Consider the following 19,295-nt stretch of genomic DNA (forward strand, 5'->3'; position numbering starts at 1 on the left):
ACAGAGGCCGATCTTGACACCGCTGGTACCAGTCATCGGTAAGTCCACTCAGCTCCACATCCTCCTGTACCACATCACTCCATCTGTTCTCTAGCCCGTGCCACGCCCGTTTAGCCCCCCACATTACTTAACATCTATTATGACCAAGTAGTTCGTGAAGCCTTCTGTAGCTGTACCGGAGGAATTTCCATCTGGTACAGATACATTGGGAGGCTGATTGATGCACGGGTGCGGTCAAGGGATGGCTCCCTATTGGTCAACCACGTTATGTACAGTATGCCGGTGATCTGGTGATAGCTGCTCACTCAGAGGAGGAGTTGGAGGTGCTGCTGATGAGACTGGAGCTTGCCACTAATAGGTGGGGCCTTACCATCAGCCCCACCAAAACTCGGACCTGCCTTGGTATTTTATACCATCGGACACTCCACCCCCACAACTTCCAATTGTTGATGGGGCAGTTGTGGAGAGATTGGAAAGTTTCCCATACCTGGGCAGTGTGCTCATGACCGGCTCTGGTTTAACAACGGAGGTCTCACTCAGAATCAGTCGAGCGGCAGTATCGGTTGCGTAAAGCTGTGTGGAAGCTACCTGGTCTGTCACTCCGCACTAAGCTTCAGGTCTTCTCGGCCACGGTCATTCCCTCCCTTCTCTACACTTGCGAAACGTGGACCCCCCTAATGGAGCATCTTCGCCGGTTAGAAACATTTAGGCTAGCCTGCCTACGATCCATCCTGGGTGTGACCAGGCTGAATTGTGTGTGGAGCTCACAAATCCTCAAATGATCTGGGCAAAGTCCCATCGGTGAGCACCTCCGGCAGGCAAGGCTGCGTTGGCTGGGTCATGTAACTCGCATGCCCAGCCACTGCATGCCTAAACAGCTTTTGTTCGGCCGGATCGAGGGGGTTAAACGGGCACGGCATGGGCTAGAGAAGAGGTGGAGTGATGTGGTACAGGAGGACGTGGAGCTGAGTGGATTTGCCGATGAATGGTACCAGCGGTGCCAAGATCGGCCTCTGTAGAGGAGGAGGCTCGTGAAAGACGCTACTCGGCAGTTGGAGGCAGTCTCCCTCCAACAACAATGGAGGGCGGAGGAGCGACGCTCACAACAATGAGCGGAGCGCCGGGTGGGTAAAGCACAGCAGGTTGGCACAGTAGGGGGCACAGGTGGTGCATCAGCCACTCATCTCAGTCAGTCGACTCATGGCACCTGCTGGGTCTGCCCCGTGACCTCCTGCCAGCGGGCGTTCGACACTTCACGTGGCCTCAAGGTGCACATGGCCTGGCACAAGCGTCGTGGTGATGTCAACTCCACTTAGTGGCGAATGGCGGTTGTTGTTGTTGTTGTGTCTGATTGGCCAAAGTGATGAAGCGATCCAAGACCATCATTGGCCTGTGGAACCCGATGGGCGGGGCCTCGCAGACGCCAGCCAATCAGACAGCGGCGACGGCCGTGGCACTGCCCTCGCCTCCAGCCAGCAAAGCTGAAGACACAAATTGTAAGTTCCAAAATGACTCCCTGTGTCAGCTACACACTACACTATACACTACACTATACACTACACTATACACTACATTTTACACTACACTACACTATACACTACACTATACACTACACACACACTACACTACACTATACACTACACACACACTACATTATACACTACACACAAACACTACACACTACTACACTACACACTACACTACACACAAACACTACGCACACTTCACTACACACAAACACTACACACACTACACTACACACTACACTATACACTACGCTATACACTACACACACACAGACACACACACAGACACACACACAGACAGACACACACACAGACACACACACACAGACAACAACAACAATAACCGCCATTCGCCACTAAGTGGCGGTGACGTCACCACGACGCTTGTGCCAGGCCATGTGCACATTGAGGCCACGTGGAGTGTCGAACGCCCGCTGGCAGGAGGTCACGGGGCAGACCCAGGTGCCACGAGTCGACTGACTGAGATGACTGGCTGATGCACCGTCTGTGCCCCCTACTGTGCCAACCTGCTGTGCTTTAGCCACCCGGTGCTCCGCTCGTTGTTGTGAGCGTCGCTCTTCCACCCTCCGTTGTTGTTGGAGGGTGACTGCCTCTAACTGCCCAGTAGCCTCCTTCACGAGTCTCCTCCATAGAGGCCGATCTTGACACCGCTGGTATCAGTCATCGGCAAGTCCACTCAGCTCCACGTCCTCCTGTACCACATCACTCCATCTCTTCTCTAGCCCGTGCCGTGCCCGTTTAGCCCTCTCGATCCGGCTGAACAAAAGCTGTTTCGGCATGCGGTGGCTGGGCATGCGGGCTACATGACCCAGCCAACGCAGCCTTGCCTGCCGGAGGAGCTCACCGATGGGACCTTGCCCAGATCTTTCAAGGGTTTGTGAGCTCCTCACACAATCCAGCCTGGTTTAACCCAGGATGGATCGTAGGCAGGCTAGCCTAAATTTTCTAACTGGTGAAGATGTTCCATTAGGGGGGTCCACGTTTCGCAAGCGTAGAGAAGGGAGGGAATGACCGTGGCCGAGAAGACCTGAAGCTTAGTGCGGAGCGACAGACCAGGTAGCTTCCACACAGCGTTACGCAACCGCTGAAAAGATATTGCCGCTCGACTGATTCGGAGTGAGACCTCTGCTGTTAAACCGGAGCCGGTCATGAGCACACTGCCCAGGTATGGGAAACTCTCCACTCTCTCTACAACTGCCCCATCACCGATTGGAAGTTGTGGGGGTGGAGTCTTCGATTGTACAAAATACCCAGGCAGGTGCTTAGTTTTGGTGGGGCTGATGGTAAGGCCCCATCTCTTAGTGGCATGCTCCAGTCTCAGCAGCAGCGTCTCCAACTCCTCCTCTGAATGAGCAGTTATTACCAAATCATCGGCATACATAACGTGGTTGAGTAATAGGGAGCCATCCCTTGACCGCACCCGGGCATAATGCAGTGTATAGTAGTGTCGTGTGTTATGTGTGTTATGTAGTGTATAGTAGTGTATAATGCAGTTTGTAGTGTATAGTGTAGTGTATAATGTAGTGTATAGTAGTGTATAGTGTAGTGCATAGTAGTGTAGTGTATAGTGTATAGTAGTGTAGTGTATAGTGTAGTGTATAGTAGTGTATAGTGTAGTGTATGGTGTAGTGCATAGTAGTGTAGTGTATAATGCAGCGTACAGTGTATATTAGTGTAGTGTATAGTGTAGTGTATAATGTAGTGTATAGTAGTGTATAGTGTAGTGTATAGTAGTGTAGTGTATAGTAGTGTATAGTAGTGTAGTGTATAATGCAGCGTACAGTGTATATTAGTGTAGCGTATAGTGTAGTGTATAATGTAGTGTATAGTAGTGTAGTGTATAGTGTAGTGTATAGTGTAGTGTATATTGTAGTGTATAGTAGTGTAGTGTATAATGCAGTGTATAGTGTTATATAAACACCTAACTCACTACGCAGTGTTCCGGGGAGAGAGTGGAGCGTCGTTTTATCTCGCCGGGCAGATCGCTGGGCCCGTGAGGAGGGGGGGTGTGGGGGGGATGTGGGCGGGGTGTGGGGGGGGGTGTGGGGGGGGGTGTGGGGGGGTTCGAATCGGAATGGTCACAGATTCCACCACCCCCCTTCTTTGACTCGTTTGGTTATTTCTGGAAGCCAATTCGGGTCCCAGGGACTCTGTTCTGGACGGCTCTCTTCTAGTTACATACACGGGAGGCAGGGCGGGAGGGGAGGGAGCTTCCTCGGCTTGGGCTGACACCCGATACGTCGGGCAGGGTGTCGGTGGCTCCGCTGCACTGGCGCCTTGCGGCAGCAAGGGCAGCTGGGTTCGATTCCAGAATTTGGTGTGTGTCTGTGTGTGTGTGTGTGTCTGTGTGTGTGTGTCTGTGTGTGTGTGTGTGTCTGTGTGTGTATCTGTGTGTCTGTGTGTGTGTGTAGTGTGTGTGTCTGTGTGTGTTTGTTTTTCTGTGTGTGTGTCTGGTTGTGTCTGTGTGTGTGTCTGTGTGTGTCTGTGTGTGTGTGTCTGTGTGTCTGTGTGTGTCTGTGTGTGTGTCTGTGTGTGTGTGTGTCTGTGTGTCTGTGTGTGTGTCTGTGTGTGTGTGTCTGTGTGTCTGTGTGTGTGTGTCTGTGTGTCTGTCTGTGTGTGTGTCTGTGTGTGTGTCTGTGTGTGTGTATGTCTGTGTGTGTCTTTGTGTCTGTGCGTGTGTGTCTGTGTGAGCTCCTCCGGCAGGCAAGGCTGCGTTGGCTGGGTCATGTAGCCCGCATGCCCAGTCACCGCATGCCGAAACAGCTTTTGGTCGGCCGGATCGAGGGGGCTAAACGGGCGCGGCACGGCTAGAGAAGAGATGGAGTGATGTGGTACAGGAGGACGTGGAGCTGAGTGGACTTGCCGATGACTGGTACCAGCGGTGTCAAGATCGGCCTCTGTGGAGGAGGCTCATGAAGGACGCTACTGGGCAGTTGGAGGTAGTCGCCCTCCAACAACAACGGAGGGCGGAGGAGCGACGCTCACAACAACGAGCGGAGCGCCGGGTGGCTAAGGCACAGCAGGTTGGCACAGTAGGGGGCACAGGTGGTGCATCAGCCACTCATCTCAGTCATCTCAGTCAGTCGACCCGTGGCACCTGGGTCTGCCCCGTGACCTCCTGCCAGTGGGCGTTCGACACTTCACGTGGCCTCAAGGTGCACATGGCCTGGCACAAGCGTCGTGGTGACGTCACCGCCACTTACTGGCGAATGGCGGTTGTTGTTGTTGTTGTGTGTCTGTCTACGTGGCCGGGACTCAGAGCCATTCCCTGTGCACCTTGGGGTGCGACAGGGATGTCCTCTGGCTCCCACATTATTTAACATCTATTTTGACCACGTAGTTCGTGAAGCCTTCAATAGCTGTACCAGGGGAATCTCCATTTGGTACAGATAAAATGGAAGGCTGATCGATGCCCGGGTGCGGTCGAGGGATGGCTCCCTATTGCTCAACCACGTTATGTATGCTGATGATTTAGTAATAGCTGCTCATTCAGAGGAGGAGTTGGAGATGCTGCTGCTGAGGCTGGAGCGTGCCACTAAGAAATGGGGCCTTACCATCAGCCCCACCAAAACTAAGCACCTCCCTGGGTATTTTGTACCATCGGACACTCCACCCCCACAACTCCAAATCGGTGATGGGGCAGTTGTGGAGAGAGTGGAGAGTTTCCCATACCTGGGCGGTGTGCTTATGACTGCCTCCAGTTTAACAGCAGAGGTCTCACTCCGAATCAGTCGAGCGGCAATATCTTTTCATCGGTTGCGTAACGCTGTGTGGAAGCTACCTGGTCTTTCGCTCCGTCTTCTCGGCCACGGTCATTCTCTCCCTTCTCTACGCTTGCGAAACGTGGACCCCCCTAATGGAACATCTTCGCCGGTTAGAAACATTTTGGCTGGCCTGCCTACGATCCATCCTGGGTTTAACCAGACTGGATTGTGTGAGGAGCTCACAAATCCTTGAAAGATCTGGGCAGGGTCCCATCGGTGAGCTCCTCCGGCAGGCAAGGCTGCGATGGCTGGGTCATGTAGCCCACATGCCCAGTCACCGCATACCGAAACAGCTTTTGTTTGGCCGGATTGAGGGGGCTAAGCGGGCGTGGCACGGGCTAGAGAAGAGATGGAGTGATGTGGTACAGGAGGACGTGGAGCTGAGTGGACTTGCCGATGACTGGTACCAGCGGTGTCAAGATCAGCCTCTGTGGAGGAGGCTCGTGAAGGATGCTACTGGGCAGTTGGAGGCAGTCGCCCTCCAACAACAACGGAGGAGCGACGCTCAGAACAACGAGCGGAGCGCCGGGTGGCTAAAGCACAGCAGGTTGGCACAGTAGGGGGCACAGGTGGTGCATCAGCCAGTCATCTCAGTCAGTCGACCTGTGGCACCTGGGTCTGCCCCGTGACCTCCTGCCAGCGGGCGTTTGACACTTCACGTGGCCTCAGGGTGCACATATCCTGGCACAAGCGTCGTGGTGACGTCACCGCCACTTAGTGGCGAATGGCGGTTGTTGTTGTACGTGTGTGTGGCACAAGCGTCGTGGTGACGTCACCGCCACTTAGTGGCGAATGACGGTTGTTGTTGTATGTGTGTGTGTATGTTTATGTGTGTGTGTTTATGTGTGTGCGTGTGTGTACGTGTGTGTGTACATGTGTGTGTATGTTTGTGTGTGTATGTGTGTGTATGTGTGTATGTTTATGTGTGTGTATGTATGTGTGTATGTTTACGTGTGTATGTGTGTGTACGTGTGTGTGTGTACGTGTGTGTGTACGTGTGTATGTGTGTATGTGTGTATGTATGTGTGTATGTATGTGTGTGTATGTTTATGTATGTTTATGTCTGTACGTGTGTGTGTGTGTACATTTGTGTGTACGTGTGTGTACGTGTGTGTATGTGTGTATGTGTGTGTGTGTATGTTTATGTGTGTACGTGTGTGTGTACGTGTGTGTGTACGTGTGTGTATGTGTGGGGAGCGATAGTGTAGCGGTTAGCGCGCTGCGTTATGAACCTGGCGACCCGGGTTCGATTCCCGCTCACGGCCAACACCAGTGACGATTATCTGAACCGGTCCCGGGCCTCCCCTAGGTCGACTCAGCCTCAAATGAGTACCTGGTGCGGCGTGCAAACATCGTCACTAGGGAGACAAAGGCGGTCGGGCGTGGTGCTGGCCACCCACCCCCTCGTGTACCGTTCCGGCCTTCATAGGTGCTCGCTAACAGCACTTGCCCCTACAGTCTGTTAAGGCTATACGGGGGATCTTTGTCTTTGTATGTGTGTGTGTGTATATGTGTGTATATGTGTGTATATGTGTGTATGTTTTCGTGTGTATGTGTGTATGTTTTCGTGTGTATGTGTGTATGTTTTCGTGTGTATGTTTTCGTGTGTATGTTTTCGTGTGTATGTTTTCGTGTGTATGTTTTCGTGTGTATGTTTTCGTGTGTATGTGTGTATGTTTTCGTGTGTATCTGTGTATGATTTCGTGTGTATGTGTGTATGTTTTCGTGTGTATGTGTGTGTACGTGTGTGTGTGTGTACATGTGTGTGTACGTGTGTGTACGTGTGTGTATGTGTGTATGTGTGTGTGTATGTGTGTGTGTATCTTTATGTGTGTACGTGTGTGTGTACGTGTGTGTGTACGTGTGTGTGTACGTGTGTGTGTACGTGTGTGTATGTGTGGGGAGCGGTAGTGTAGCGGTTAGCGCGCTGCGCTATGAACCTGGCGACCCGGGTTCGATTCCCGCTCACGGCCAACACCAGTGACGATTATCTGAACCGGTCCCGGGCCTCCCCTAGGTCGACTCAGCCTCAAATGAGTACCTGGTGCGGAGTGTAAACATCGTCACTAGGGAGACAAAGGCGGTCGGGCGTGGTGCTGGCCACCCACCCCCTCGTGTACCGTTCCAGCCTTCATAGGTGCTCGCTAACAGCACTTGCCCCTAGTCTGTTAAGGCTATACGGGGGATCTTTGTCTTTGTATGTGTGTGTGTGTATATGTGTGTATGTTTTCGTGTGTATGTGTGTATGTTTTCGTGTGTATGTGTGTATGTTTTCGTGTGTATGTGTGTATGTTTTCGTGTGTATGTGTGTATGTTTTCGTGTGTATGTGTGTACGTGTGTATGTGTGTATGTATGTATGTGTATGTGTGTATATGTGTGTACGTGTGTGTACATACAACGGAGGTCTGTCTCGAGTTCTCTCCCCCTGTGTCGTCACCCTGCGCCCCCATTGGTTCACGCTGCCAATAGCGTCACGGCTATTTGGAGCAGAGAGAGAGAGAGTGGGGGAGAGTTAAGAGAGAGTGGGAGTGGCAGGGAATGTGTGCGTGGTGAGAGTCAATGTGTGTGTGTGTGACATAGAGAGAGAGAGTGGGAGAGAGAGTGGGAGAGAGTTGAGAGAGAGTTAAAAGAGAGTGGGAGAGAGTTAAGAGAGAGTGGGAGAGAGTTAAGAGAGAGTGGGAGAGAGTTCAGAGAGAGTTAAGAGAGAGTGGGAGAGAGAGTAGGAGTGGCAGGGAATGTGTGCGTGGTGAGAGTCAATGTGTGTATGTGACATAGAGAGAGAGAGAGTGGGAGAGAGTTGAGAGAGAGTTAAGAGAGAGTGGGAGAGAGTTAAGAGAGAGTTAAGAGAGAGTTGAGAGAGAGAGTTAAGAGAGAGTGGGAGAGAGTTAAGAGAGAGTTAAGAGAGAGTGGGAGGGAGAGAGTAGGAGTGGCAGGGAATGTGTGCGTGGTGAGAGTCAATGTGTGTGTGTGACATAGAGAGAGAGAGTGGGAGAGAGAGTTGGAGAGAGTGGGAGAGGCAGGGAATGTGTGGGTGGTGAGAGTCAATGTGTGTGTGTGACATAGAGTGTGTATATGGAAGTGTCTGTATGTTCCAATGAGAGTGAGAGAGAGAGACACAGGAACGCAGCAGACTGTGCGTGTGACAGAGAAAATGCAGAGTAAGGGAGACTGATAGAGAGAGGGCAAAGAGGGGGGGGGGGGGGAGAGAGGCAGAGAGACAGAGAGTGACAGAGAGAGAGACAGACAGAGAGAGAGACAGAGATAGACAGAGACAGACAGAGAGAGAGTGACAGAGAGACAGAGAGTGACAGAGAGACAGAGACAGAGAGTGACAGAGAGACAGAGTGAGACAGAGAGAGAGTCAGAGTTAGACAGAGACAGAGAGAGACACAGAGAGAGAAAGGCAGAGAGAGAGACAGAGTGAGACAGAGACAGACAGAGAGACAGAGAGTGACAGAGAGACAGAGACAGAGAGTGACAGAGAGACAGAGATTGAGACAGAGAGAGAGAGACAGAGTTAGACAGAGAGACAGAGAGAGAGAGGCAGAGAGAGAGAGAGACAGAGTGAGACAGAGAGACAGAGACACAGAGAGATGGGACGGGCTTAACCCCCGTTTACCGGATGGGATGTTGAGCGTCGATTTTTAAACACTTGGCGTTTACGGGGAGATTTGGTGGTGGGTAACGCCACAAGTTCATTCACTTTCGCTCGCTCGCTCGTTCCAAATCCGCTGGGATCAGTTCCCGGGAACTCGGGAAACAAATTCAGGATCTGCGGAAAGTGGCTGAGTTCGTGATTAGTTGCAAGCTGCTCATGGTGTTATTGACTAGTTACTAGCTGGTAATGGTGTTATTGACTAGTTACTAGCTGGTAACGGTGTTATTGACTAGTTACTAGCTGGTAACGGTGGTATTGACTAGTTACTAGCTGGTAGTGGTGTTATTGACTAGTTACTAGCTGGTAACGGTGTTATTGACTAGTTACTAGCTGGTAACGGTGTTATTGACTAGTCACTAGCTGGTAACGGTGTTATTGACTAGTTACTAGCTGGTAATGGTGTTATTGACTAGTTACTAGCTGGTAATGGTGTTATTGACTAGTTACTAGCTGGTAATGGTGTTATTGACTAGTTACTAGCTGGTAACGGTGTTAGCGATTGGTTACTGGCTCGTAACGGTGTTAGCGATTGGTTACTAGCTGGTAACGGTGTTAGCGATTGGTTACTAGCTGGTAATGGTGTTAGCGATTGGTTACTAGCTGCTAACGGTGTTAGCGATTGGTTACTAGCTGGTAACGGTGTTATTGACTAGTTACTAGCTGCTAACGGTGTTAGCGATTGGTTACTAGCTGGTAACGGTGTTAGCGATTGGTTACTAGCTGGTAACGGTGTTATTGACTAGTTACTATCTGCTAACGGTGTTAGCGATTGGTTACTAGCTGGTAACGGTGTTAGCAATTGGTTACTCGCTGCTAACGGTGTTAGCGATTGGTTACTCGCTGCTAACGGTGTTAGCGACCAGCTGACAATGTTGTTAGCGATTAGTCGTTAACTGCTAATGGTGCTAGCGACTAGTTAACGGCTGGCAATCCCGCCGCTCCGCCCCGCGGCAGGTTCAGCGGCGTTACGTTTAAACCCTTGGGTTCTAAATCGTCGCCACCGCTGTCGGTTTTAGATCTGGTTCGTTCGGACCGGCTTGGAAGCAGTTTAAATCTCGGTTTCAATTTCAATAAGCGAAAGTCCGTCTGGAGAAGCGTATGCACTGCCATCGGTCCCCTTCTCCTCAAACGCCTGACGTCAAACCGCATTTGAAAAGCCAGCCTCCGGGTTTTTTTGCCGTGAAGTGGATTTAAAGTTCTGTTAAGCTTGGTTGGTTGGCGTCTTGAAGGTGCGTACATTTCAGCCGGTTTGAAACACTCAATTGACTGAGAGCTATGAACCAGTTCGCTCCGCCTCGGACCGGTCCAAGGTGGTTTTGAGCCCGCGAGAGTTTGTTGCCCAAGCCGTTTGTATCCTGCCATCCCCGTGGCGAATCTTAAGCTGCTTAAGGTTAGTTTAAATTAGTTTCAGCGGAGTTTCGAACTCGGCCGGAATAGCTTCAGGGCCAGTTGTGACCGGTTAGGAGTTCGGGTTAACTGGCTTAAAGCGGTTTTAAGTCGGTTGCGGTGAGATGTTAAGCGGTATCAGCAGTTTGTTATATTTGTGAGGAAGATCTGACGAGAAATTTCACTTCTTCGGACTTGTATTTAAACCATCATCAAGGTCGGCTATTTAAAAAAAACGCGCACCAGACAGTTTTATATTGTTGGGGAGTTCTTTATTTTAAAAGCAGTTAAAACGCTCGATAGCTTTTAGTTAGAACCAGTTTAGCCCGGTTGTTGGTGAGCGCTTCTGGCAAGCCGATAGGGGAGCTATAGACCAGCCATCAAACCAGCCGAATCAAGACAGAGCCGGTTGGTTCCGGTCGGATCCGGTTCGTCCACCGGTATCGGTTGGAGTTTATTCCGCTTCTATCCGGTCAGAGCCGGTTCTTTCCTGGATGGCCTCGGACAGCCAATAGGGGAGCTAGAGACCAGCCATCAAACCAACCGAATCAAGACTGAGCCGCTTCATTCCGGTCGGAGCCGGTTCTTCTCTGGCATGGGCTCGGAGGGGCCTACGGCCTGGTGGGCCGTACTCGGAGCCTGGCTCACCTGGGTGGGCGAGGCCTGGTCTCGCCTCGCAGCCTGCGGCCTCGCCTGGGTGGCTAGGGGCGCCTCCCTGGGGGACGGAGAGGGTGGAGGAGGGGAGCGGGGTGAGGGGCCGACCGGCGATGGGGGGAACACACAGGGACACTTACTATAGACTCACTACACTTACTATAGACTCACTACACTTACTATAGACTCACACTACACTTACTATAGACACACACTACACTTACTGTAGACTCACTACGCTTACTATAGACTCACTACACTTAGTGATAGACTCACTACACTTAGTGATAGACTCACTACGCTTACTATAGACTCACTACACTTAGTGATAGACTCACTACACTTATTATAGACTCACTACACTTATAGACTCACTACACTTACTATAGACTCACTACGCTTACTATAGACTCACTACACTTACTATAGACTCACTACACTTAGTGATAGACTCACTACACTTATAGACTCACTACACTTACTATAGACTCACTACGCTTACTATAGACTCACTACACTTACTATAGACTCACTACACTTACTATAGACTCACACTACACTTACTATAGACTCACACTACACTTACTATAGACTCACTACACTTACTATAGACTCTCACTACACTTACTATAGACTCACTACACTTACTATAGACTCACTACACTTACTATAGACTCACTACACTTACTATAGACTCTCACTACACTTACTATAGACTCACACTACACTTACTATAGACTCACTACACTTACTATAGACTCACTACACTTACTATAGACTCACTACACTTACTATAGACTCACACTACACTTACTATAGACTCACACTACACTTACTATAGACTCACTACACTTACTATAGACTCACTACACTTACTATAGACTCACACTACACTTACTGTAGACTCACACTACACTTACTATAGACTCACACTACACTTACTGTAGACTCACTACACTTACTATAGACTCACTACACTTAGTGATAGACTCACTACACTTATTATAGACTCACTACATTTACTATAGACTCACTACATTTACTATAGACTCACTACACTTAGTGATAGACTCACTACACTTATTATAGACTCACTACACTTACTATAGACACACTACACTTACTATAGACTCACACTACACTTACTATAGACTCACACTACACTTACTATAGACTCACTACGCTTACTATAGACTCACTACACTTACTATAGACTCACTACACTTACTATAGACTCACTACACTTACTATAGACTCACTACACTTACTATAGACTCACTACGTTTACTATAGACTCACTACGTTTACTATAGACTCACTACACTTAGTGATAGACTCACTACACTTACTATAGACTCACTACACTTACTATAGACTCACTACACTTACTATAGACTCACTATTCTTACTATAGACTCACACTACACTTAGTGATAGACTCACTACACTTACTATAGACTCACTACACTCACTATAGACTCACTACACTTAGTGATAGACTCACTATACTTACTATAGACTCACACTACACTTACTATAGACTCACTACACTTACTATAGACTCACACTACACTTACTATAGACTCACACTGCACTTACTATAGACTCACTACACTTACTATAGACTCACACTACACTTACTGTAGACTCACTACGCTTACTATAGACTCACTACACTTACTATAGACACACTACACTCACTATAGACTCACTACACTTACTATAGACTCACTACACTTACTATAGACTCACACTACACTTACTACAGACTCACTACACTTATTATAGACTCACTACACTTACTATAGACTCACACTACACTTACTATAGACTCACTACACTTACTATAGACTCACTACACTTACTATAGACTCACTACGCTTACTATAGACTCACTACACTTAGTGATAGACTCACTACACTTACTATAGACTCACTACACTTACTATAGACTCACACTACACTCACTATAGACTCTCACTACACTTACTATAGACTCACACTACACTTACTATAGACTCACACTACACTTACTATAGACTCACTACACTTACTATAGACTCACTACACTTACTATAGACTCACACTACACTTACTATAGACTCACTACACTTAGTGATAGACTCACTACACTTACTATAGACTCACTACACTTACTATAGACTCACACTACACTCACTATAGACTCTCACTACACTTACTATAGACTCACACTACACTTACTATAGACTCACACTACACTTACTATAGACTCACTACACTTACTATAGACTCACTACACTTAGTGATAGACTCACACTACACTTACTGTAGACTCACTACACTCACTATAGACTCACTACACTTAGTGATAGACTCACTACACTTATTATAGACTCACTACACTTACTATAGACTCACTACACTTATTATAGACTCACTACACTTACTATAGACTCACTACACTCACTATAGACTCACTACACTTAGTGATAGACTCACTACACTTATTATAGACTCACTACACTTACTATAGACTCACTACACTCACTATAGACTCACTACACTTACTATAGACTCACTACACTTAGTGATAGACTCACTATACTTACTATAGGCTCACTACACTTACTATAGACTCACTACACTTATAGACTCACTACGCTTACTATAGACTCACTACACTTAGTGATAGACTCACTACACTTACTATAGACTCACTACACTTAGTGATAGACTCACACTATACTTACTATAGACTCACTATACTTACTATAGACTCACTACACTTACTATAGACTCACTACACTCACTATAGACTCACTACACTTAGTGATAGACTCACTACACTTACTATAGACTCACTACACTTACTATAGACTCACTACACTTACTATAGACTCACTACACTTAGTGATAGACTCACTATACTTACTATAGGCTCACTACACTTACTATAGACTTACTACACTTAGTGATAGACTCACACTACACTTACTATAGACACACTACACTTAGTGATGGATTCACTACACTTACTATAGACTCACACTACACTTACTATAGACTCACTATACTTACTATAGACTTACTATACTTACTATAGACACACTACACTTACTATAGACTCACTACACTCACTATAGACTCACTACACTTAGTGATAGACTCACTATACTTACTATAGACTCACTACACTTACTATAGACTCACTACACTCACTATAGACTCACTACACTTAGTGATAGACTCACTATACTTACTATAGACTCACTACACTTACTATACAACTCACTACACTCACTATAGACTTACTACACTTAGTGATAGACTCACACTACACTTACTATAGACACACTACACTTAGTGATGGATTCACTACACTTACTATAGACTCACACTACACTTACTATAGACTCACTACACTTACTATAGACTCACACTGCACTTACTATAGACTCACTACACTTACTATAGACTCACACTGCACTTACTATAGACTCACACTACACTTACTATAGACTCACTACACTTACTATAGACTCACACTACACTTACTATAGACTCACACTACACTTATTATAGACTCACTACACTTACTATAGACTCACACTACACTTACTATAGACTCACACTACACTTACTATAGACTCACTGCACTTACTATAGACTCACTACACTTACTATAGACTCACACTACACTTACTATAGACTCACTGCACTTACTATAGACTCACTACACTTACTATAGACTCACACTACACTTACTATAGACTCACTACACTTACTATAGACTCACACTACACTTACTATAGACTCACACTACACTTACTATAGACTCACACTACACTTACTATAGACTCACACTACACTTCTCTCCCCCCCGCCTCTCCCTCTGGTCGCCATGGCAACAGCGAGGAAGATGGAGGTCGTCAAGGTGACGGAGGAACTCATCGAGGCGATCAACAATGGCGACTTTGAGGCCTACAGGTAACGACTAATCTCCATCTGTTCCATCTCACTCCCTGCTACACCGTGTGTGGACTCATCTCCATCTGTTCCATCTCACTCCCTGCTACACTGTGTGTGGACTAATCTCCATCTGTTCCAACTCACTCCCTGCTACGGCGTGTGTGGACTAATCTCCATCTGTTCCATCTCACTCCCTGCTACGCCGTGTGTGGACTAATCTCCATCTGTTCCAACTCACTCCCTGCTACGGCGTGTGTGGACTAATCTCCATCTGTTCCATCTCACTCCCTGCTACACCTGTGTGTGGACTAATCTCCATCTGTTCCATCTCACTCCCTGCTACGCCGTGTGTGGACTCATCTCCATCTGTTCCATCTCACTCCCTTCTACACCGTGTGTGGCCTAATCTCCATCTGTTCCATCTCACTCTCTTCTACACCGTGTGTGAACTAATCTCCATCTGTTCCATCTCACTCCCTGCTACACCGTGTGTGGACTAATCTCCATCTGTTCCATCTCACTCCCTGCTACGCCGTGTGTGGACTAATCTCCATCTGTTCCATCTCACTCTCTTCTACACCGTGTGTGAACTAATCTCCATCTGTTCCATCTCACTCCCTGCTACACCGTGTGTGGACTAATCTCCATCTGTTCCATCTCACTCTCTGCTACACCGTGTGTGGACTAATCTCCATCTGTTCCATCTCACTCCCTTCTACACCCGTGTGTGGACTAATCTCCATCTGTTCCATCTCACTCCCTGCTACACCGTGTGTGGACTCATCTCCATCTGTTCCATCTCACTCCCTGCTACACCCGTGGGTGGACTAATCTCCATCTGTTCCATCTCACTCCCTTCTACCCCGTGTGTAGACTAATCTCCATCTGTTCCACCTCACTCCGTTCTACCCGTGGGTGGACTAATCTCCATCTGTTCCATCTCACTCCCTTCTACACCGTGTGTGGCCTAATCTCCATCTGCTCCATCTCACTCCCTTCTACACCGTGTGTGGACTAATCTCCATCTGTTCCATCTCACTATCTTCTACACCGTGTGTGGACTAATCTCCATCTGTTCCATCTCACTCCCTGCTACACCGTGTGTGGACTAATCTCCATCTGTTCCATCTCACTCCCTTCTCTACCCGTGTGTGGACTAATCTCCATCTGTTCCATCTCACATCCTTCTACCCATGGATGGACTAATCTCCATTATAGAGACCCCAATGAGTGTGGGTCTCTATGAGGATGGGTCTCTATGTATCTCAATGGGTCCCTATGTATCTCAATGGGTCTCTATGTATCTCTAAGTCTGTCTGTGTGTGGGGGTCACTCTGTGTCTATCTGTCTGGCTCTGTGTTTGTGTCTGTCTGTTTGTGTGTTTGTCTGCCTGTGTGTGTATGTCTATGTGTGTGCGTGTCTGTTTGTGCATGTCTGTGTGTGTGTGTCTGTGTGTGTGTCTGTATGTCTATGTGTGTGCGTGTCTGTGTGTGTGTGTGTGTCTGTGTGTGTGTCTGTGTGTGTGTCTGTGCAAAACAACCCCCTACCCCCTCGCAGTGCCGGACGGGCAACTCTGTCTTGGACAGTGCTGTGGGGGGAGGGCCAATTCCGATTGGCTCCTCCCCTCATGGCGTCTGTGTCCACCACAGTGGCTAAACGGGGGCTCTGGACGGGTGCGAGGGGCTGGTAACCCCTCCACCTTCGATTAATTACCACTAAACCACGAGTTAAACTGAAATATGTAACTAATAAGCTTGTGCCGGAGGCCCCGGGGGGACAGGCGTCTATGATGTCTCCTGGCCAAACCCCAATTGGTGGAGCCAGGAGATTGAATCTCAACCCTCGGGGCTCCTCCAGAAACAATGAAATGCCACTTCGTGTGGCCACGTGGAATGTTCAAACGCTCACTGCGGAGGAGAGGCAGCCACTCCTCTGTCGGGAGCTGGACCGGTACCGCCTGGATCTCTGTGGCATTCAGGAGGTCCAGTGGACCGGTTCTGGCTCCTGCCACCATGAGGGGTGGACAGTCCTCTACTCGGGACAGCAGACTGCCAAACAACAGGGTGTGGCTCTTCTTTTGAACAAAAGAATGAAGGGGGCGAGGGAGCGTGGTGGTGAGGTGTGGGAAGCTGTAAGCCCCAGGCTACTTTGGGCTCGCCTTCCCACCAACCGGAGGCGAGGAGTGGTGGTCGTGGTTACTTATGCCCCCACCGAAGACGATGCAGGCAAAGCTGATGAGTCAGAAGCCTTCTATGACCTCCTGTCACAGGTGCTGGCTAAAGTGGCACCTCGGGAAAGAGTCATCATGTTGGGTGACTTCAATGCCCGAGTTGGTCATGATGCTGGCACCTGGTCTGCAGTGATTGGAGGGCATGGGCCAGATCAGCTCAATAACAACGGTAGGAGGCTGCTAGATTTTTGTGCAGCCCATGGGCCTGTAATTACCAACACGCTGTTCCGGCATCGGCGCATCCACACAACATCATGGATGCATGCCGGGTCCAAGCAAGAACATCTGCTGGACTACATAGTGATGGACCAGCGGATGCGAGCCCATGTCCTTGACACCAGGACCTACCGTGGAGCTGATCTGCCCTCTGACCATCGACTAGTCATCTGTAAGATGCGCCTGCCATTCTTCCACTCCGGTGGTTGGTGTACAGGACCCCATTCCAACATAAAGTGGCCTGGTCTCAGTTATCTGATGAAAGTTGCAAGCGAGAATTTCATCATCGCTTGTGGCTGGGATTGGCATCGTCCCCCACTTCTCCTGATGTCGAGGGTAAATGGGCGAGGTTTAGGACTGTGACTCATGCAGCTGCAATGGCTGCTTTGGGTACGCGGTCCAGACCTCCCCAGAGACCCTGGCTGACAGAGGAGGTGTTCATGATGGTTGAGAAAAAGCGACAGGCCCACTGTCATCGGCTACAGAATCACATGTCAGAGGAGGCTTACCGCAGCCTTCGCTCGGAGGTTCGGAGAGTCGTGAGGCGCTGCAAGGATGGGTGGTGGTCGCGGGTTGCTGAGGAGATGGAGTCTGCCTCAGTGGCCCGCGATCACAAATCTCTATTTAACGCCATCAAAAAAGTAACCTGCAGCGCCACACCTATTACCATCATTAGGGGAAAAACGGTGATCCAATCTCCGACCCCCAGGAACAGGTTTGCAGATTTTCTGAGCATTTCTGTGAGGTCATGCGGGAGGGAAAATCCCTCAGCCAGGAAAACATCGTGGCACAAAGTGAGGATGACCCTGCTGAGGCTGCGGTGCCTCAAATATTGGAAGAAGTCACCCCCTGTGAGTGGCTGGCTGAGGTGCCATCTGTTGAGGAAGTACTGAGGGCGATCCGGAGTCTGAGACCAGGAAAGGCAGTGGGCAGAGATGATCTCCCAAGCGACATGCTGAGGGAGGGTGGAGTTTGTGCACAGACTGCCCTATATGACATCATAACAACAGTCAGGACCACTGCACGGGTTCCGCAGGATTGGAAGGATACCCTGGTGGTCCCCCTTTTTAAGAAGGGGGCCCGCACAGACTGTAACAACTACAGAGGCATTTCACTCCTCAGTGTGCCGGGAAAGGTCCTGGCAAGGATTATTCGGCATCGCCTTGCCAGGCACGCTGAGGAGAGGCTTGCGGAGCCCCAATGTGGTTTCAGGAAAGGGCGGTCCTGCACAGATGTCATATTTTCTGTCCGTCTGCTACAGTAGAGGTGTAGGGAATTCCAAAAAGACCTACATCTCTGCTTTATTGACCTGGTCAAGGCCTATTATACCATCAGTAGGCCTGGGCTCTGGGTTGTTCTTCGTGCTTTTAGAGTACCTGACCCTCTGCTCATGATCATTAATGACCTGCATGATGGTGAGCGGGCCCGGTTAAAACTACGTGGCCGGGAGTCAGAGCCATTCCCTGTACACCTTGAGGTGCGACAGGGATGTCCTCTGGCTCCCACATTATTTGACATCTATTTTGACCACGTAGTTCGTTAAGCCTTTAATAGCTCTACCGGGGGAATCTCCATTTGGTACAGATAAAATGGAAGGCTGATCGATGCCCGGGTGCGGTCAAGGGATGGCTCCCTATTGCTCAACCACGTTATGTATGCTGATGATTTGGTAATAGCTGCTCATTCAGAGGAGGAGTTGGAGACGCTGCTGCTGAGACTGGAGTGTGCCACTAAGAGGTGGGGCCTTACTATCAGCCCCACCAAAACTAAGCACCCGCCTGGGTATTTTGTACCATCGGACACTCCACCCCCACAACTCCCAATCGGTGATGGGGCAGTTGTGGAGCGAGTGGAGAGTTTCCCATACCTGGGCAGTGTTCTTATGACC

The 19,295-nt window shown here is 49.0% G+C and overlaps 1 protein-coding gene across 3 annotated transcripts in view; it reads left to right on the forward strand.

Annotated features, from left to right (window-relative positions):
* LOC116956867 (calcium/calmodulin-dependent protein kinase type II delta 2 chain-like) overlaps window positions 1–19,295 on the forward strand; it is a 70,771-nt gene that overhangs the window by 46,221 nt on the left and 5,255 nt on the right. For all 3 annotated transcript variants that reach the window (XM_076054809.1, XM_076054810.1, XM_076054811.1), the window contains 2 exons: window positions 1,362–1,496; window positions 14,904–14,979. In XM_076054809.1, coding sequence (XP_075910924.1) covers window positions 1,362–1,496; window positions 14,904–14,979 — 211 coding nt within the window. The remainder of the gene's footprint in view (window positions 1–1,361; window positions 1,497–14,903; window positions 14,980–19,295) is intronic.

The sequence above is a fragment of the Petromyzon marinus genome, chromosome 68, assembly GCF_048934315.1.
Source record: "Petromyzon marinus isolate PM22_M1 ecotype Great Lakes invasive population chromosome 68, UKy_Petmar_22M1.pri1.0, whole genome shotgun sequence".
Classification (NCBI taxonomy): domain Eukaryota; kingdom Metazoa; phylum Chordata; class Hyperoartia; order Petromyzontiformes; family Petromyzontidae; genus Petromyzon; species Petromyzon marinus.